Source organism: Catharus ustulatus, chromosome Z (genome assembly GCF_009819885.2).
Source record: "Catharus ustulatus isolate bCatUst1 chromosome Z, bCatUst1.pri.v2, whole genome shotgun sequence".
Lineage (NCBI taxonomy): Eukaryota > Metazoa > Chordata > Aves > Passeriformes > Turdidae > Catharus > Catharus ustulatus.
Genome location: NC_046262.2, coordinates 50,546,060 through 50,567,789, shown reverse-complemented (window position 1 = coordinate 50,567,789; position 21,730 = coordinate 50,546,060). Strand labels below are relative to the sequence as shown.

At 39.0% G+C, this 21,730-nt stretch overlaps 1 protein-coding gene across 1 annotated transcript in view; it reads right to left on the bottom strand.

Annotated features, from left to right (window-relative positions):
* Positions 1–4,053: 4,053 nt before the first annotated feature.
* Positions 4,054–21,730, bottom strand: part of LVRN (laeverin) — a 37,393-nt gene continuing 19,716 nt past the window's right edge. Inside the window, exons 10-20 of the mRNA XM_033085036.1 lie at positions 20,071–20,240; positions 18,548–18,624; positions 16,529–16,668; positions 14,366–14,421; positions 13,018–13,171; positions 12,054–12,148; positions 11,264–11,371; positions 7,445–7,615; positions 5,808–5,948; positions 4,974–5,049; positions 4,054–4,296 (exon numbers count right to left, since the gene is read on the bottom strand). Of these exons, the coding sequence (XP_032940927.1) occupies positions 4,150–4,296; positions 4,974–5,049; positions 5,808–5,948; positions 7,445–7,615; positions 11,264–11,371; positions 12,054–12,148; positions 13,018–13,171; positions 14,366–14,421; positions 16,529–16,668; positions 18,548–18,624; positions 20,071–20,240 (1,335 nt within the window). The 3' untranslated portion in view covers positions 4,054–4,149. The remainder of the gene's footprint in view (positions 4,297–4,973; positions 5,050–5,807; positions 5,949–7,444; positions 7,616–11,263; positions 11,372–12,053; positions 12,149–13,017; positions 13,172–14,365; positions 14,422–16,528; positions 16,669–18,547; positions 18,625–20,070; positions 20,241–21,730) is intronic.

The window sequence follows — 21,730 nt, the reverse complement described above, 5'->3', positions numbered from 1 at the left end:
TATGGACTGTACTGTAAAGCTGTGGACAGACCACTTGGCACATGCCTTCTCTCACAGCCGCAAACGTGCATGTGTGTTTAGAGGACAACCGTGAAACCAGGTAGGGAACACAGACCAGATGAAGAAACAGACCTCCTCTCTTGTAACTCAGCTGGTTTACCAGAACCCTGACAAACATGGTGACAGCACAATGGATCATTTTTTAACAGAGGTCTGGAGGAGCAAATACATCCCTCTACAAGTAAAATAACACAATTCCTCATGAGTTCTCCCTCTGAAGCCCAGACACTTTCTGCTGTATCTGGAAGTGAGGGCTCCTGTAGACAAAGTTAAATGACTATAAAATCATATGCAACTTCTTGTTGTCATGCAATAGGCAGGAGAGATCTGCCAGGTACTTACCCACCTTCTGAAAACCTGTTGTTCAGTACAGGGCAGACAGCAAGAGAGCAAGGACAGTCTCTGTAACCTTAAACTGTACTTACCAAAGAGAGAAGGGGAATGGCACAGCCCTGGATTTATTGCTGCATAATTCCTCTGATACTGTAAGTATGACATCAGCCCCGGAGAGAATGAAAGAGAAGACAAATAATCAAAATAGTGCTCCCCAGAGAAACAGGCTGAAGATAGTGCCAGGTAACCGTCTTAAAGGACCTCCAACTTTCTGTCTCATTAATTGACTTTTATATAGTACTTACCACAAAGAGTGGGAATAAAGAAATTGGATAAACTGAGAGAGTTCTAATAGTTCTAATTTCTCATTTGCATCTGTGAAAAACAGAGCAAATGTATTTCCTGGAGCTTTTTTTTCATAAAGGTAAGTAAAGAAGAACACCCTGTAATAAACGACTGCATTTTTTATTTTAAAAATTTTAAAAAGTTATATATTTTTAGGACATGGATGTAGTAAAGAAATATTTTGCCATTTTAGGCAAAATGTTTTTGATTCTATTCATTGTTTCCAGAAGTCAAAAATGTTCCCCAGTTACTGAATTGAAGTGCACCCTCACGTTTCATCTTGCTGCCTTTCAAGTTTATTTGTTGCACTAATGCAGACAACTCAGTCTTCTCCTGATACCTCTAGATGCCAATTTTCAACATGGTATAATTACTTACGTCCTTCATTATTCTTCTCTAGAACACAACTAAATCCTAACAAGCATCTGAAACTGTCAAGTCTTATAAATTCTCCTTTTGTGGCTTAGACAAATTGCCCAACGTGTCTTTTTATCTTAATCAGCTGTACGCACCCATTCTCTGAGGTATTTCATAACCTAGACAGAGGCAAGTAGATTTTTTACTTACCATATTTTCCTTTCCCTCCAAATATCATTAAACCCAAAAGCTGATACATCATTCAAGCAGCAGACCTTAGATGGGTTTTGCACATGCTGCTACTAGTCTTCATTTTGCCTCACAGAGTGGTTTTTTGGGTTTTGTTGTGAAAAATAAACCAGAAATCCCTCAAGGGAAAAAAATAATCACCATCTCCTGGGTATTTATATAACAACAAGCCAAAACCAAAAAACCTGCAACGTATTTTACTCTCTTTTTTTTTTTCAAGGTTCTTCTTTCTCCAGATTCTACTTGATGAAGAAAACAGAAATTAACTCTATTGATATAAAAATTGTAATTAAACCCCTTATGCTTAGTATCTCTTTCCATTTTTCTAATTATATTCATGCACCTGAATTCTTTCTGCTTTGCTTGTGCATGAGTCGTATTTGTTTACAATGGCATATGTGATAACACATAGCCTACAATCGACTCAGACCAACTTCTGGGTGGGTGTCAGGCTACAAGGATGCAAATATAGAAGGATTAAAATCTTAGGTGACATTGAGAGAGATTGATTTCAGAGGTGAAACTCCTAGGGTTTCCTACAGGGACAAGTCTTCTCCACCATGAGCACGGGACTCTAAATACACCTGGGTAAACTGAGAATACAAATATCCCTTCCTGGGCGGAGGGAGGTGCAGGGAAATGCGTGTGTTACTTTTCTCTTGAGCTTCCTGGTCAGGTTGATTGCTTCTCCAGAACCCCAACACTCTCTGCCTGTAATGTGCTCAGTAGCACCTACAGCAAGACAAATGGGGCAGCTGAAGAGGAAAAACCCCAAAATTTTCAGTGTAAACAATTAGTCTGTGATGTTCTTGTCCTATTGCAAACAGTTCTTTTGATCTCTATGATTTCACTGTTAAAATTTTGACAGACTACTGTTCCTCCCATTTTATAATTAATTCCCCCCTCTTCTTCTTCCTCCTCCTCCCTTCACCCTAATTTTTTCCCAAACAACCTGTCATTTTGCCTCTTCCTGCATGTTCAAATTGGCAACAGTCACCGGGAAGGACGGAGTGGGCTGGAAGGGGTGGAGAAGACAGGAGGGAATCACACAACAATCCAGGAAATTATTTTAGTGGCCGAGTTGGTCAGAAGAAGGCTTGTGCGAGGCACAAGGGAAGAGCAAACTCTCCTTGTCCAGACGAGGCCTCAAACCCTCCTCGCCGCCGAGCCCAGCTCTGCAGCTGTGGACAGACCTCTCACGGCTCCATCTCCTACAGGCAAACCAACCTGTGCCCACAGCAGAGGTATGACCATATCACCTCCTCGGCCCGTGTCCACAGAGCTTCCTCAGCACTGGGGGTACATTCCCATCTCCCTGAGCCCCAGCCCCTCTGAGGCGCGGGGCTGACCCAGGGCCTGCCCCTTGCTCCCTCCCAGCTGGGCCCACACTCACCTCGTGTTCCTGCCCTGCCTGCTCATCGCTCGCTTTGGGGGAGCAGTCCCAGTGTAGGATACAATTGGGATAGGATATAATTGTTACGGTGGTGAGGGCTGGTGCTCGCCAGAAGGCGAGCTGTGGGAAGGGCACAGCTGCCGACTGCTCCACTGGAAATTGGCCGTTGGGGCTCGGTTCTGTTCATGGTTACCTCTGGAACTTTCCATACTGTCTTGCCACGAGAAGTGCTGAATGGCTGCACGGAACTGTGCCAGCCAATGCCCTCTCCTTTGTTAATTCTCACTTTGGTTTCAGTTATACCAGGTGGAGATTAAAGATATAAAAAGGGTGTGATTTCTACACTAAAGGTATCACTTCTCCATGCACAAGACAGTCCGTACCACTGAGTTCCCTATTGGTGATGGAGAGACAGGGATATTCTAAGTTATGATCAGAAGCCAAATTTATTGAGTATACAGGGGCCTTTATAAGGTTTTACTTGTATAGCGCTTATATGAGGTTCTGATTTTGGTAACAATTTCCCATTGGACGTCTCACTGCCTGGTAACGTCATCATATCACAAAGTTTCACATGTTTCTTGCTCGCTTCTTGCCCAGGGAGCATTTGTCTGTGTCTGTGTCTCCCATGGTTTCTGCTCAATAAGGACTAAGATACCAGGCCCCTTTATCAGTTGCATTGTACCCTCTGTTTCATTCACCATAGCTCCCCATTGCTACAAATAGCTGGCCCAAATCAGGACCTACAAGGGACTTCAAGGTGTGCAGACTGCTCTGGTAGCAGCTCCCACTAGGTCAAGGAACCAGCTGGGAAGAGACTGGGAAAAGGATCCAGGGAATGATCCGTGAAGAGTTTGGGAAGAAACTCAGGAATTTAAAGTGCATGTACCTGACCTAGAGGATGAATAGACCAGTGGGAGAAAGAATGGGAGGTAGAATATCCCTGGAGCAAAGCAAGAACTTGGGCCAGGTCAGACGGTTCCTACATCAGCAAACTATTAATGTGGTTGATGTGAAACTAAGTGCCCTGCTGGATTTGCTGTACATCGCTGTACAAATGAAACAAAGCATAAATTTTTTCAATTTCCTTACGTGGTTTTGCCACAAACATGCAGCACACCTATCATTTGGATATTCAGATGAAAACCCCCAAAGGACTCAGGACTGTATGTATGTTTCATTATTTTTAGCAATGCATTCCTAAGACCTCATTCAGGAGGAAATTATTTTAGATATAAGATCCAAATATGTTAATAACTTCTTTTTCTAATTACGTAAATTATTTTATCCAGAATTTCAGAAGACAACCACAGAACTCATAAAAATGTGTTTTACCTTTAATTACAGCTTATAGTGAATACCAATATGATGATAGCAAATCACACATAATATACTGGAAATTGTTTTCCAAGTCAATCATCTACATTTTTCTCTAACCAGCTGGCAACTTTGATTAGTTGTTTTCTCCTTTCAATGTTTTCAAGTTTTGCAGATTCCAGTAGCATAGTAATAGCCTCTCTCTCATCCTCTTCCAAAGTAGAATTATAAAAAACCTGCAACTGAAAAAATAAACACACGAACTTAGTTCACACATAACTTCACTTGCAGCAAGCAACTGTGTGCCTGACAGATGCTTTAGACAGAAGTGCAGAGCAAAGGGGCAGATGACAGAGACTAAAGAGGGGATGGGGAAAGGTTACTGGTTTACACTAACATGGGAAAGCTCCTTACATATCAAGAATGTGCCCTTTTGCTGTTCCTCTAAAAATCCTTTCAAATGCAGCCAACTTCACTGGTACTGGTGGTACCACACTGTCTAGGACTAGCTAGGTAGAAGAATCCTCTTGTGCTGCCTGTTCTACAATCACAGAACAAGAAATCTTTCTCATCAGTCTAATAGGCAAAAGACAAGAGAGGACTAAAGAATAGTAAATAAATTCTCGGGGAAAGCAGTGATTGAACAATATGAGAAATTAAACAGATGTCAGTATGACAACCTAACAGGTCAGCAGCCCAAATGTGAGTATATTTTCAGTAGATATCAAGGTAGAGATTGTCTCTACAGACAGAATTTATAGAGCAAAATGAGACAGTTATGAAAGGATTTGTGGGGACTCTGCTCCAAACACGAAGATTTGGAAGACATCAACATTATGTTCAACAATTTCTTTAAGGAACTGAAACTTGTATTTACAAACTGGCAATGAAGTTGAGACTAAATACTTCTCTGGTTTACCTCTTGGATCTGAACATCTGTTTTGACGAATCTTCCCATGACTTTTAGTACACCATGCAGTAATTCGTGCCCATATCTGTAAAATTGAGATAAAGTTCCTTCAAATAACACATTACCAAAGATACTAAATCTCATCTCATTTGAAAATACTTACACTATTTAGTGATTATTTGCTATGCTGTAAATACCAACTAAGCTGAAGTTTGCAACTATGGACTGTTTTCCTGCTTTTAAAGAACTGCCATTAATACTCAATTTAGACACTTGAGCCACGTGAAATACCATAATTACTCTCCATTTTAATTTCCCAGTAAGATGTGGTATTTGTACTTTGGTAATGTGAATTCTTTGTATGAAACAGATAATCTCTCTAAGCCCATACAGCCAAACTGAGCTAAAAAGGCTAACCAGTAATGTGTCTAACAAGCTGGTGTTCCTGTTACTCTCTTGAGGGTGGCATATAAATAAACACTTGCACTATTCTTTTAGTTTGAAAATAAGGGGGCAATTTCCCAGCTAATTTCTCATCAATTTAGAACACAGAAAAACTCTGTAAGGGGACAAGTTGATATGACACAAATGTGCTACAACTTGCCTAATGTTAGAAATAATTCACGCATTTGAATGCTCCAAAATGCTTGATTTTGGTTATGCTGCCACTAATGGATCACAATGGTCTCCTCTGCCATCAAAAGTAGCTGGAATGTACTCTGTCATTACAAATAGCTCTCCTGGAAGGAAAATCTGTACCTGAATTTTACTGCTCAAGCATGAAGACAGACGAAAAAACCAAAGAGCCACAGAAATTAAAGGAAGCCAAAACATGTTGCTTACCCTTGACTTAAAAGTGGCCAATTTTCTGTAACAAATTCCCAGGCTATACGGTGCCCAATATCCTTAGTCACTACATGTGAGATGATGGCTGAAGTACCATTGGAAGAAAATAATGTGTCACTGAGTCCATATTGCAAGTACCTGTTAGAAAAGCAGGAAATAAATAAATCTATCACTTGTGGTTTCACAACAGAAATATACCTTATTGCAATCTGGAAATATAATCCAGTTCACAAAAATTTCTATCTCAACAAATATCAGCATGTGTCACTGAGCTGTGTATTCAGCTTGGGTTTTGTCCTTAACATTTGTTCTTGCACACTGACTCTTCACTTCTTAGTAAAGTGAGTGTGTAAAATATGAAATGGACATGGACATGTTTCTTATCTTTGTATCAGAAAGACAACTGCTCCTACCAGACAAGCTTGCGGAGGGGCAGGCTGCTCCTCACCTTCAGGCGATTCACTTCCCTATGACTCGGAGCCTACAGACTACACCAGCAGTGAGATACTTCTATACAAAAACAACCTGTTTATAGGATCCCCTATAACAAGACTCAATAAAAAGATTTTCATGAGGACTAAGGCAGGATTTCAGAAGTCTTTCAGGAAGTGTCTTCTAATGATGTCAGTGGCAGTGAATGCCTGAACATCTTGAAAAGTAATCATTCTCTTTGTTGCCTCAATGTTTTACCTTGCATGCTCCTACTTCCAAATGAGCCCTTTTAGAGTAATTTCTCATAGGGTGTTGCAGGCAGCTGCTTTACAGGTAGAATAGCTGAGTTGGGTTTCTCCCCTCTCCATGCCACCACTATGCTTAACATAATGGACAAAGAATTGTGAGGGCCAGGTAAAGCACATCTTAACATTCTTCAACACAAAACACTCCCTGGGTGGCATTTCAAAAAACAGATTGGCTTATCAGCTACTAAAATATGTGGAGGAAGAAGCTCATCACAACTCCCTGATTTACCATGGAATGCCAAGAAAAAGGCAATAGAGGATCATTTAAGGTCGCTATTAAGTTAAGGGGAAATTAATATAGCTGTTTTTGCATCTCTTTGCAACATTTCTTGTCTTATTCTCAGTCATATTTTTCAATCCTCCCAAACGACCACCACACTAGAGCAGGTAGCTGGAAGGACTAAAATGTTTCTTCCACACCTTTAGACCCATGGAATTTATGTGAATGTTTGGATGATAATTCTTTAGACCATTACTGCCAAAATTCCAACAAATGCTTTAGGTAATACTAACATAACCATTTAGAGAATTCAACATATTTTTACTGACAAAGATACAAATGCCAGTAAAAGAAAATAAACAGTGTGTTCCAAACTATGTTCTGGAAACATTTGGACAAGAATCTTCGAAATATATCTTAACTTTTTGGTTGGCCCACATGGATTCAGGACTTAAGATCTGATGACTCACAAGTTGTATTTACAGAAGAATTGTTTATTTGTGTTTGTCCCATTTGCCATACTTACTCCCTAGCAAAATTCTTTAAAACTTTACAAGTGGTTGACAAGACACATTTCTGTGGCAAGCAAACCTTCACCAGTTTTGCACAGTGAAGTATTTTTGTTCTTATTATTTGGTTCTGCGTGCACAAAGATACACTTTGATCAAGGTCACCTGTGAAGTAACCATGACTCTTTGGCACAGCTCATGGCATAGAGCAGAATGTCTTCATCTTCCTCATCAGAGTCGGTATGGTTGTACATCTCCCAAGCAAAATTCCATTCTTTATCACTTCCCACTGCAACACCATAGCAGTAGACTGTTCTTCTAATTAAAAGGGGAATTCTACAAGGCAAAATACGATTCAAAACACTGTACTGTTGTAGAGGTAAACCCTGTTGTTAATGCATAACTGATATTTATTTACTGTTAAAAGATACACAACAATGCAAATAAAAAACAGAAGTACAAATAAGGATAGGAAATCTGATTGCTTTATTTATGATTTAACCATTTTAAAAGCATGCAGTTTAAAGGAAACCAAAAACCCCAACATTTTTAGAGCAGTTGGATTGGACTATTTTGTGTACATACAGTGTCAATGCCACTGTTCCCCACCTAAGAAATTGATCGCACCATTAAAGGGTGTAGTAATGCATATATGCATCATCCCAGACAAGCCTTTTCTAAATTTCTTCAGTGAATGCATCCAGTAGGAAAAGCCACTTGCAGCACAGAAGGAAACAGAAGGGACAATTTTCCATGCAACAGGCAGCCTCCTATTACTCCCACCCCAAGGAGGAGTCCTCAACATGGCAATGAATTTCATAACAGAAATTAAATGTAAACATTATCAATATAATGCTCCACATGCAAAGGCTGAGCAGGAAATTTCTCCTGTAGCAATGATGTGTCCCTGACATTATGACATTGTAAACAATTTCCAGTGATAGCAGTAGTCTACTATGCCGCTATCTGAAAAATTTCAACTAATGATATTTTGGACTAATTCCCTACAGAAGAATGGGTCCTGTTGCTGCAAGCAAAACATTTGACTTCTCTATGTCATACTGTTAGTCTGCTTATTATTACTTTTAGCCAAGATTGTAAGTAGAGGTGCAAAAATTTTCCTCCCTTTGATCAGAGGAAAAACAGGTAAGTCTCTGGTCAGAAAAGACATTCTTCAGGCCCAAAACTGGAAACAGAAAATTCAAATTTAAATACAATTTGAGATAAATTCCTGAGTTTCAGCAGACTATCCTAGAGAAAATGAGGATGATGCTAACAGAGTTATTCAGTCAGAAGGAAGGATATATCGCAATCAATTGTTACAGTACAAGACAGAGAAAAGGAAGTTATAAATTTTGGAGACAAAGGACTAGTAGGAAAGAAGGAGAGAGATGAGTGTTTTACATGACAGATACCACTTGTTAGTGAAAAGGCAGGGATTTTGGTAGCTCTGTTGAAGGTGGGGGATTTCACTGTTATACTAACAGAAAGTGTGGGCACGTTCTATATTTACTTTATGAAATAGTTTGGATTAATTTACCTAGATATTTACTGGGACATAAGGGATTTGCCATCAACAATGGCATGTACAGTAGTTATGTCAGGCCAAAGTATTGTGCTGTGAGGAGGAATCCCTCTCTAAAAGATCTGAGTTGCAGAGTTTGTTTAATAATCTTTTCATAATCATGCAGTAAGAGGTCACGGAACAGGGTAAAGCTATTTTGGTCAAAGTATTGCTATTTATTTTGCTACTGAAGCTCTTCCAGTAGTTGCAAGACAATGTTCAAGTGTGAAGTTGTTGTGTAGAAATAAACAAGTTCTGTGTATCATTTGGCTGCAGCTCTGATGTGCAACACTCGAGGCAGGTTGGACTGGAAGCCCCCTCTGGGACAATGGTTTGCTGGCTGGTAACATACATGGTGGCCCTGATGTAGTTTATGTTGTGTAGTTCCCAGAGGATGTCCAGTATAGTGCAGAAGGACTTTGGTGCTTGAGGTTATATTAAGTGAGGGGTGTGCCTTACTAATTGTGATGTTTTTCCTGGGAGTGGCTGTGTGATCTGACCTTACTGGCCTGCCAGGATCCCTCATTTCTGCATCTTGGGGAAGATGCAAAAAGCTGCTGGAAAGCAGGGCAGGTTATTTTATTTTTTTTTTTTTAACCAATCTTGAAATGACATGGTGATTTCTTAAAAGCAGTATATGTGAACTTTTAGTAAGAAAGTAAAACGGACAGAAATGCTGTCCCTCTCCCCAAGCTATTTTCCTTCCTTCAAAAAGCAAGCCAGTAAGAGCACCTAAGAGAATACATTCATTTAGCAAGCTTCACTCCTATAATGAAAAAATAGTAAAACTGAGAAATTGACTGGGAATTACAGCTCTAGTTATTACCCTGAAACAGATAAAAATGCACTGTATCAAGTCCAGTTATGTTCTGCCAGGAACAGTTTGGAAATGTTTAGCTGAAAATTAATCACCCACTCTGAAACAGAAATGCATCACTTCGTTCCACAGATGTGAGAATCCTTCTGGGTTCTACCTGTGGCAAAACAGCTGTGTGCTGTTATGAATTTGCTCTCAGAATGGAGAACATGAGAGCATCTAAAGGGAATTGTCTCTGAAATATGGGTCAAAAGTATATTGTGCCTGTTTCCTTTCCTACCTAACACATGTAAAGCTTCTTCATTAACTGCATGGGAGCAGTGATCTGTCACTTGATACCCAAGAAGTGTCCTATCTTCTATGGGGTTTTCTCCTTAAAGCATGATCATTTTTTCACATAAACAAATTCAATGTTTCTTTTTTTCCACACATATAGCCCAGTAAAATCCATTTGAACTTTTCTCAGTGCCAAGAAGGACAGCAAAATTAATACTCTTTGTCAAATTCTACACAAAATCAGATAACAAATTTCACTGACTTTTCAGCTATTCAAGTCAAACAAGGTATTTAGTATTCCATAATCTCAAATGTTATTAGTAGGGAAAGATGACTATTTTGAAAACAGACTGACAATTCAGCAGAGCATTATTGCTTTTAGTGTGGATTTGCAAGAATATTCTCTCTAGAACGGAACAAAATGTACGTATGTAGGCTATTTAAACTTTTTAGCCTAACTAAAAAACTCAGTTTGGATTTTATGAGGATGAGCACTGTGAAGCTATATTAGAAAACTCAAATATAATAGTGCAAGTTCAGTTTCCTTAGCCAACTACATGTATCAACATACATCAAATAAAGCCAAAATATTTATCACAACTACAACAAATAAAAATAAACTTTAAATATTCACTCACCAGTGCCAACACTATTTGACTATTGCATAGAAAGACATCAAAAGAAAGAGGAAGGAAAAAGAATAAGAATTTCAATACATAGTAATTTTTTTTAATTATTAAATACTTGAATACAGAAAGCCTCCTCCTGGGGGAGTCCAGAGTCCATTCTCACAGACCAGACCCCTGACCACAAGTCTCCAGTACCAGCATAAGGACTGACAACTGTTCCCAACACCTCTTTATGTGAACACAGAACATGCAAGGCACTTTGATGGGCTCATCGTGGGCACATGGCTGCATCATGCAAACATCACTCAGCATTAAGAAAAACTTAAAAGCTGAGATGGTGTACGTGACAACCCCAAGGCTGTACTACAGAGAAGGGACTGGGCTATATGAGATAGTAGCTCTAATAGGAGATTCACCTGTTACATGGCTAACCAGGTTTTGGTCTTCATGGCAAAATCTGCATCCTTCAGCCTGTAAAGCCTTTGTAAAAAGCAGCAATTATGAAATCACCATAAAGCCGGGATTTGGGGAAGAGGAGGAGGTTGGACAGACACAGTTATCTTAAATTCTGTGATTCTGTCAAGAAATAAGAGCAGTGTACAGAGGCATTTCTCATTCTGCCTCTCCCTTGTAACAGCCTTTTAACTTTCCATCTCTCTTAGACATGCACACCTCTTAAGACAGTTCACCACTCTTACTTGTACTCAGGGTTCTCCCTCCACTTAGCAAACAGCTCAGATGACAGGTCTAAACAGTCTTGGAGGCCTAGCCAGCACGCTGTTGCCATGAATTTTTCCAAATACGCTCTTGAAGAGAAGTTAAAACAGTAAGAATAAAATATATGCGTACACATTCAGGGTACTTGAACTATGCCTGACCACCATAGCTTCAGAACATGATGCCATTAACCCACAAGAACCTCTACTACAAACAACTGAGTTTTAATAAAATAATTAAACAAACAATAATGGTCTCCAGACATTAATATTAGTGGATAATTGTGAGGCAATCAATGTACTATATTTTCTGTAAGTTTTTTTGTGTGGTTTATATGCCTCTTTCAAGTTTTAAGGTATTGGCTGCATCTAGTACAAACCACTCTGTTTAAACCTGTGGCTGCAGTGGCCTTGCAAAATGAAGTATTTTAAAGTTTTAGTAATTGATCCAAAAATTCTATAATGAGTTCATTGCTGTCAGTTTTTCTTCATCTAGCAGTAGCCTGTTGGGCTTGTTCTTTTACAAACAAGAGCTACCACTAAGATCCTTAAGCTATCATCCCTTATGTTCCTATCGTGACATTGCAATTTCACTGGAGGTGTCATCATAAAGAATACACACTTATAGGAAAGTAAAATAACAATTCAGTTACATTCACACTAGTTAGAGAACTATTCCTGTATTTTGTATTTAAGTTTACACAAGCAAACTGCAACGTATCAGATCCAATTACACCAGGAGAAAAACTCTTAAGAAAAACAGAATACTTACTGAGCAAAGTAATCATCTTCCAAGGCATCAACATTTTGAGGGATAAAACCTGCATAATAATGGTATATTGGCAACATTCTCTTTAAAAGGTATTTCTTTTAAAAGAAGGAAAAGAAAAATTACTTTTATTTAGATACAAGTTTTTATTTTCCTTATTTATTCAGAATTATCCTGAAAATTTACCACTATTAAAGTGTTGAAAACACAGGACATTAAATAAAATATAAAATGGATCTAAAATGCAATATACCTGTACTTCAATTCAAACTGGTACATTATCATGTCACATCACTAGAACCTCTGAACTTATTATGGAAGACAACAAATTCTCAAAGAAACAGGAAAAACCTTTTTCAATAGGAAATACTTTGCTCTTCTCGCTTATTTTAATATACCTTTATTTTTTAGAACTTAAGAGAACTAAAACTGTGGGATTGTACTTCAAACATAAGTGAAATCTTCAAACAGAAGTCAAGGAAATAAATGTGACAGTACTATCTCAAGTAAGTCAAATATGGGAAAGAATAATTTCATTAATAATTTTATTCTTTCACTCCATGAAGGTGAATGGAAAGCAGTATGAAGCACAGAGAACAAATATGCTATATTCCTTTTATACATAGCAGTCTTTTCACTTACTACTGACTGATAGTTCTATTTTCCAGATCCGCAGTTTCAATAAACCAAGGATGAGGCTTAATGTACAAAATGTGAGTGTACTTCTGCTTTTCGATAAGAATCAATTCAAGATTCAACAGGACTTATCATTGACTAATATGTATAATTAAGTACCTCCCACTACTTAAAACAAAACAATAACTTGATAAAAGTCATGCAAGAGGGATCACAAGCACTCTGACTCATCATAATCACCACTACATTCTTGAGAATTTAAAAATCATTACTTTTAGACTGAAGTATTTGCATGGCCTAATATCTTTGGTAACTAATAACATGGTCATACCTTTAAAAGTGGATATACTTCATGATTCTTCAGTGTACTTTCCAAATTATCAGGTATTAGGTTTAACAATACCATATTCCATATGAAGAGCTCATCTTCTCTGGCAAGGTATTTAGTTAGCTCAAGTGCTGTTTCAATTGGAACATATCCAAAGCTATGAAATAAAAACCAAAACAAATCAAAAACCCCCACACATTTTAGCATACTTATTCACATTAATTACCTACCACACATATGTTTTTTTATAAAATAGGCAATAAAACATCAGGATACTGTGTGGAAAGTAACCTAGAAAAGGCCGTGGAAAATATAAAAGAAATAAAAGCAAATGGTGATGTAGGAGCTGAACTCTCAAAACACTTATTTAGGAGCACTGTGCTGCTATCAAAGCAATAGGCCAGTCATGGCAGTAAGCATGGCAGCACGCACACTGTATCTGCTGGTCGCTGCAGGATATGGTACAAGCACATTGACCATATGTCTGTCCCCTGGAACAAATTTAAGAAGAAAAGTACTGTTTAAGTTATAATACAACTTTTTTTTAATTGTGAAACAACTTTTTTTCATTACATGTTCTTTTCTGGAATATTGTAAAATCTAACAATTTAATTCACGCACACACTATTTGTGGAATTGACAACTTCAGTATGGTATTTCTGTCCCTCAGTGTGGAATAAGCATGGAATTCATTTTTTCACAACAAAATTCCAATTCAAGCCCCTATCCTCCAGAAAAAATATTTTGGTGTCCTTACACAGCAGCACAGTTCTGACTTCACAGTTACATTTCTTGTTAGCTACTAGTTTTGAGTTCTCTTATGAGAAAGGACATTTTTATGGGAGAGAGAATAGGAATTTTTACTTCCTCCTTGCAGAAGTACTTCCACAGACCTTGAAGCAGGGCAATGTGCTTGATCCATCTCATGCCTGAGGTCCCCTGTCACAGGGACACCATCATCATAACTGTGTGCATGTGAGACACCTAATGCTTCTCAGCTCCCTTCAACACTGCTGACCTCTTCAGCACCACAGACCTGAACAACCAAGTCATGACTCAGCAAGAGAAATTAAAGAGGTGTGGACATTTGGACTATTTTTTTGTATTAGAACAAATGCAGGTTAATCCCTAAAGAACTCATGGCAGTGCCACTATTTAAAATACTTTCCTTGGAGCCAGAACAAAATAAATTTTGAAGTAAATCACTCAGCACTGACAAAAGAAGTGATTTTGTCAGAACAGCAGTTCTTAGCAGGCACGCATGGGCAGGAATGAAGGAAACGGAAGTAGAACTCTTGAATGCAATCACATTGTTTAATCAATTTCTGTAACATATTGGAAACATACTTACTCTGTCAATGCAAAAACATCATCTATGAGTTGGAACCTGCTGACAGCGGGAATAGCCTGCAGAAAACATTTGTGTAGTGTTGGTCAATTTCAACATGTCACTTAGAGTTTACAAAAAGCTTTTCGATGTTTCAGAAGGATCCCTAACAGGTTTTCTAGATCAAAACAATCTACAAAACATTGCAAAATAGATCCTGAATTTTAAACTGAAATAATTTATGTGTTTTAAGAGATGTTTATACATATATACATACAGAGCTTCATAATATAGTTATATAACTACAGTACATTAACCAGAGAATTTCAAACCCCCTCTTACTCGCATGCTGTAATTAAAATTAAAGCATGGAAATACCACATTTCCTAAAATATCCTGGTTACACAATTCTAGTACATTTTTTTCATTTTGAGGATAGAATACAGAATCTGTACTCAGTGCAGAGAAGAGTGTCCAGTACTACCATAAACGACTGAGGCACACCCATGGATGCACCTCTGCCTACAGCTCAAGCTCTTGTGGCAGGACTGCTGTCCTCCTTGACTCCTGTTTGGTCACTGCTAGAGCAAACATTCCCCCTGACAGCTGGAAGCATAAAACAGGGCAGAAAGGCAAAAAGCTGAAAGCAGACAAGGGTCAGTTGGTTTGGGCTGACACCCTCCAGGGAGGAATGTGAAGTTGGATGGAAGCTGCATGTTCTTGTCTGCCTCTCGATACCAAAAAATATTACATACCGTGACCACAAGGAACAGACGGTTTTGCACAACTGCTACCAAGAGCATTTCCTACCAGGAAGCATTACCACAGGGGACAGACAGGTTGACCACAGTGCCACTCACGACACTTTGCACAGTTGTGGTTAATAAGGTGTAGAACGCACCCTGATTTTGTATATGACTGGGGAATGTAAGGATTTGACACAAAATTGTAGACACAGATCGATGTGTGTGGCCTCCTCACCCTCCCCAGGAGGAATGCCTTGTGGTAAGGTTTGTGTCCTTGGCTGTGCCAAATGTTCTCACTCAAGAAATTAGGCTTGTGATTGCAGTTCTATTGTTAGTACTACCCAAAACATTTCTGCAGTTAGTGCGCTTGTCACAGTCAATCCAAAATTAACTACTTTGTTGCCTTTAATAACCCATGCTACTCCTGAACCTTAGTGTGTCCAAACCTGTAGTTAATAGACTCTTCCTGCACCAGCTCATAGTTATGTTTTGGCAACACTGTAGGGTGTCAAAAAACGGCCCCGAGTCAACACACACCCAATGTCCTGATGATGGAGATTTGCCGTGAAAGAAAGAAGCCTGTAAGGAATCAAGCCACTGTGCTGTAGGAAGGTTTAATGTGCTCTGACCAGCCTCATGTCCAGACTCTCTAGAGAAAGATTGTACTCATTACTATTAGGTTGAAAGGTTACATTTTCTCACTTTTGCTAGCAGAACCAATGAGCTGACACTACTGCATCAGCCTCTGGCTCACTGTAGGATTAGGCAACACTGAAATCATGCATCAACATATACAGTCACATTTGCTCTGTACCTCTTTCACCTTCAATTCAGGCCATGGCAAGTCAAAGGTGGGATGTAATCTGTTCTAAACCAGTGTCTACAGAGGACTGAAAAGAGCTCAAATAGAATTGATTGGAACTTATAGGAAAATTATCCACAAAAATCCAAAACAAGCAAATGAAAAAAACCAAACAAAAAATCCACAAAACCCCAACCAATCAACCAAAAAACCTACCTAAAAAACATCAGGTTGTCTGGTTTGTTTTTTTTTTTTTATTCCACAAGTAGAAACCTTGTGGTTTGACAAAACATTGAAGTAACTAGTAATTTTCCTTCTTCATGGTTCCTTTTTACCAGCTAAAGCTCAGTCCCACATTCATAATGAAAACTCCTCGAAATGGATTTAAAGAGAGCAGAAGAACCACAAGCTATTAACACAAATTTGAAGACAAAATGTCATGTGAAGTTGTTTTTCATCCTTATGTGTGAGTCTTCAGGCCTATCATCTTCCACTACAAAAAGTCAGTGACTTTAGCGGTGCAATGGTGAGTTTGTCATTATTCCAGAACTCCATCAATGTGATTCCTGGTAAAAACTGTATGAAAAAATATATGGAAAGAATCTGCTCATAAGCTTGAGAAAACAAACACGATCTTACCTTTGGATCATTTTCAAGCAAGCGTGCTAATCTCTTCAAGTTTATTTGGTCATAGTTCACTCGGTAATATCCACTTAAATTTACATTTAACAAGATCCAGTCATATTCTGACTCTGATACTTGCATTTCAGGAAACATTTCTGTAAAGTGACATTAGAATGCATCATTTTGTTTTCCATGCACTGTTTCTTTTGCATTTACGAACAATAGACTTGGTGTTCATCTGAGATATGAGGCACAAGTTTGAGGCTGGACTCTAAAAGAGTTCCTCAAAAGCTCAGTGGACTTGAGATCTCTGCTCAGCACAGCAGAATGACTTCAATAAGCCAATGATTACTCAGGTACTGAGCACGTTGAGATTCTAAGGGGTAGACTGAAGACCCACTTTGCTCCCACTCTTTAGCTCAAAGGCAGCTATGAGAGTTCAGAAAGTTTACCCAAGAGTAAACTCTCAGGATGAGGAGCAATATCCTCCCACACCTGTTGTAGGGCATGTACCCACAGTACACATGCTGCTCCCAGCTCCAAAACACAGTGCTCAGCACATCACAGAAGATCTGACTACATACCAGTATTCAGATAAATGCAGATCAAGAGAAAAACCAAAAAACAACTAGTACGTTTAACCAAGAGACAAGTAATCAAAAATGCTTATTTTAAAGATGACAATCCCACAGTCCTTTTGAGTTCCATCACTCAGTAACAGCTTCCTCCTGCAGTCCATCTCACTTAGTCATATGTTCTTGCCTGATTGACTGCTCCTAAGAGCCTACTGTGCATTGAAGGGGTCAATGCAGCCTTGAAGGCTCTAAGCTGCTTCATCAACAGAGGATTCTCTTTTCATGTTCTGATTTGAGAAAGCAGACTCTGTTAAGACAGTAAGTCGATACTGGTGAGTAGTCCACACCCATAGGCGTAGTTTTACTCTGAGCAGAGGAGTGAGACTCCAGTGTTTAGACAGAGCAAGTATTGCAAGATTCATCTTGTCAATACAATGTACATGAATTTCTTCTTTTTTGCCTGTCTGTATACAGTTGAATTAATGATCAATTAAGCTATCTTACTGCCGGAAAAAGAGAGGAAGTAACTTTTAACCACTGCTAACAGAGTGTAGAGAGCTGCAATATGCACAACATATTGAAGATTTGCTCTTAAGCATTCCACTGCATTAGCCTCTGCATCTTCTGACTCATCTAAAACCTGATGCACGGCTACCTTGCCAAAGCAAAATAATTACCTCATTCTAATGATCATACTTCTTCTTTCTCAAAAAAACCCCAAAGCTATTAGAAAGCACTGAGTTGAGAAAGAACTGAAATTTTAATTTGGTTGGAGATGCCCATAAAATCACTTTCTATTATAAGACTTTAAAAATCCTATTATTTTGATAATTTTAAAATATAATTTGCATAAACAAATTAAGTTAAATGCTGCTGAAAATATTAATTTTCTGTTGTTACAGATATTAATGTGTTACAATATTTGGGTCACTTCCCAGAACCAGTGCTAATTTTTTTCAGTCTTTTATCTACCACTTGAGCTGATAATTTTTTGGCATTTCACAGCTGAGATCCTGTCTATACTCAAAAGCTGGTATTAATATCAATAAGATCTGTTGGGGGAAGACTATTACAGAAGCATGAGGACCTGAAAGTTTGGATCTGTGTAAAAAATTATAAAATTAAAATTTCTATGGAAATTCCTCTACTCATAATGTGTTGTACCATATTATTAAAAACTCAAGCTTAACACTGAAGATTGATGCCACATAGAAAAGAATGTTATATTGACCTAAGTTTAACACTGAAGATTGATGCCACATAGAAAAGAATGTTATATTGACCTAACTGAAAATCTACCGCTATTGTAACATAAAATCATTACAATGGATAAACAGAAACATTTCTGTATTAAAAGTTTATCTCCCTATTCAGTTCAAATATATAATCTCTTTTTAAAGGACTTTGGAATGTTCTCATCAGCTTGGTCTTAGAATGTGCAAACAAATACCTTACTTACTGCTGCTTTTATCTAGCCAGGTTAAGGGTTGTGATGATCCATTTCTCATCCAAGAAATAGGAATAATCCAGGTGTTACTTAACAAATAAAAGGATATGATTAAAAATCTTATATTTAAAAGTCCCTCTTAGTTGCTGCTAAACTACAATGCTGGTTAGATCCATCTTACATGAATATCCATCTACCTTCTGTCCTCCCTGGTGCAGTAACCTCATCAGATAATGGCCCTTCTGCTGGATCAACATCTACATTCTCTAAAAAGGAATTTTAGCATGGCTTTAAAAAGGCCCTCATATGAAGATTGTTGTTCAATACTAGGTATTTCAATATTATTGTCTTTCTGTACTGCCTTTCCTCCTCCAGATAGTAATTTTATTCTCCTGACTTATTACACTTCACCTTAGAGACATTAAAGCTACTTTTCACAAGCACATCTACCAAAAAAAGGTCTCAGGAAAGCAATACAACTATCTTTCCAACAACTGTAATTTCTTGTCTGAGGGAAAGTAAAACTTCTTTCTGGTAAAAGAGATGAAAGCTTCAAATGCCTGAAAAGTTCTGTAGTATGGTTCCTGGGCTTTCTTACATCCACATGGTAATTTGTGCTTGCTAACTGTAAAGGACTTCACAGTTGCGACATGGAATTCCTTCTCTGAGCTAACCAAGAATATTGAATGCATTAACACTTTGCAGTTCCTGGACATTAGGAGCAAAGGAAACCCTGTGGCTCTTGTCAAAATTCCTTTTGTCTGTTTGTATTACCAGCAATAATTTCCAAGAAGAAACTGCTTTGGATTTTGGTCTCCTTTAAACTTTTTCCTCACATGACAACTCATCTCATGGGTTCCATCCATGCCCCCCAAAACTCGTATCAACTGCTCCTTCATAAATGTTCACACCCTATCCAGGAGTTTCCAAAGTGGGTGACAAAAGACAGCTATTTCTATCATCATTTTCAGACATCTAAATAAGCTTCCAAAAGTCCTGGGCACTTAGCAATGCTCTCTGACAAGAACTTAAAACTGTTCTGCTCTGAGAAGGGGGTCATTTATTTAAGGATTTAAATGCAACCCTTTTATCCTTGTCAAGCAGCAGAGACTGGCATATGTGCACTGGAAGCAAGCTAAGCATGGCTCATCCAGGTCCCCAGTCTGTAGGCCTAGTGATAAGGAAAAAAAAAAATTCCAGGCAAAAGTGTTGCCTGCAACAGACTCATTGCCTATGTCTGCCTTTATTATTATGTGGCTGGAAAAGTCACTATTCCAGAGGAAAGCAACTTTTTGGCAAAACAAACAGAATTTGTAGAACTATTGCAAACTCCAGTAAAATCTCAAACAGATTTTACTTGACTGCTTGTCACAAGAAAAAACCACAAGTTAACAAATCAGACGGTAAAAACATCTTGTTGTAACAAGCATTTCCTGTAAAAAATAGGAATAAAACATACAATAAAATATAAAATATGTGTATATATATAAAATAAAATGTAAAAAACACCCAATAAAAGCACGAGCTAAACATACTTGTAAGAATCAGTACTCTTTCTATTGTTTTTATTAAAAAATTGTTCCTGTCTGACTGTTCCAGTAGTTAGATTTAATGTTAAAACTGGAAACCCATTTTGGCATGTCCAGGAATCCATTATTTGCTTTATGGGTGCTGGCAACTGAACTTCATCCTGTGCATCTACAACCTGAAAGAAGAAGAGAAATTAGAAATACTTATGATATACAGGTACTTACTGATAGTGCTTCAGTGAATCTCTCAGAGTGTCTAATGTAACAAAGAAAATAAAGCTTAGCCACTCGCTGGTCTTTGACTCATGAAAAATATCAATGTAACAAAGTTCAAGGAACATTTTTGACATTCTAAAAAACATGATACAGGCATAAGCCTTTTTCAGGAATTATGAAATACTGAGATTACATTTTCAATTCTACAATCAAATTTTTTGTATTAATATACAGTAATTTCATGATTACAAGCCACACCTGATTATAAGCCACACTTCCGGGGTGTCGGCAACATTTTATTCTTCCTCCGTATATAAACCGCACTGGATTATAAACTGCACAATTGATCGCAGTGATGATCCATGTGCAACTTTCACAAAGTTGCCAATTAGTAACAGAATCGTGGGATCATGGAGTTTACTGGCTCGGCTCGGGGATGGGTGGACTCAGCCTGCTCGGGGCTGCCGATGGGGCCGAGTGGCCGAGTTCGGCACTGCCACTCAGCGGGGCCGCTCAGGCCCAGCCGGGAGGCACTGCTGCCGCCACCGGGCTCACTTGCCCCCGCCCGCTGCCTGCACTGCCGCTGCCGCGTTTGTTCGCCCTGGCCCGGCGCTGCCGGCCCCAGCTCTGCCAGGCTTCCCTGCGCTGCCGGGCTTCCCTACACCACCGGGCTCCCTGTGCTGCCAGGCTTCCCTGCGTCACTGGGCTTCCCAGCTCTGCCGGGCTTCTCCCTGTTGCCAGGCTTCCCCGCGCTGCTGGTCCCGGCTCTGCCGGGCTTCCCCCCAGCACTGGGCTTCCATGCGTTGCCAGTCCCGGCTCTGCCAGCACCCCCCACACTGCCGGCCGCCCCCGCACTGCTGACCCCCTCCGTGCCACCGGCTCTGCCTCTGCCAGGGCCGGCCAGGCTCCAGCTCAGCTTGGGGTTGCCGCAGGCTCACACTTCTGGGTTTGCAACTTTTACAACATTGTTTATATATTAAGCCATTCCGGATTACAAGCCACACTTCCAGGTTCGGACCAAAATTTTAGTCAAAATGGTGCAGCTTATAATCATGAAAATGCTGTACTTACACATCTCTATGGTTGTGACAGAATTGATTAGTTAATTTCATCCAAATAAAACTGATGGAACACAAATATTTTTACGTGACATAATAAACAAACTGAATTAGTGAAGACAAATTGGAAAAGACATTAAGCTGGACCCCCAACTAGTATGAATCGGTACAGTCTTCACTGGCTAAAAACATGTGACAACCTTGCATATCTGGAATTCTAGCACTCCCATTCTTAAGACAGAGTCTGCAACACAACAGAAGCCTTCTTTAGACAACCAGGAAGGTGAATTTTTTAAAAAATAACCTAATATAACCATCTGTTTTCTTAGTCAGATCTCTGCCAAAACCAGAGAGGGGTGAAACACTGATCTACTGCCCTGAGTATGGACTTT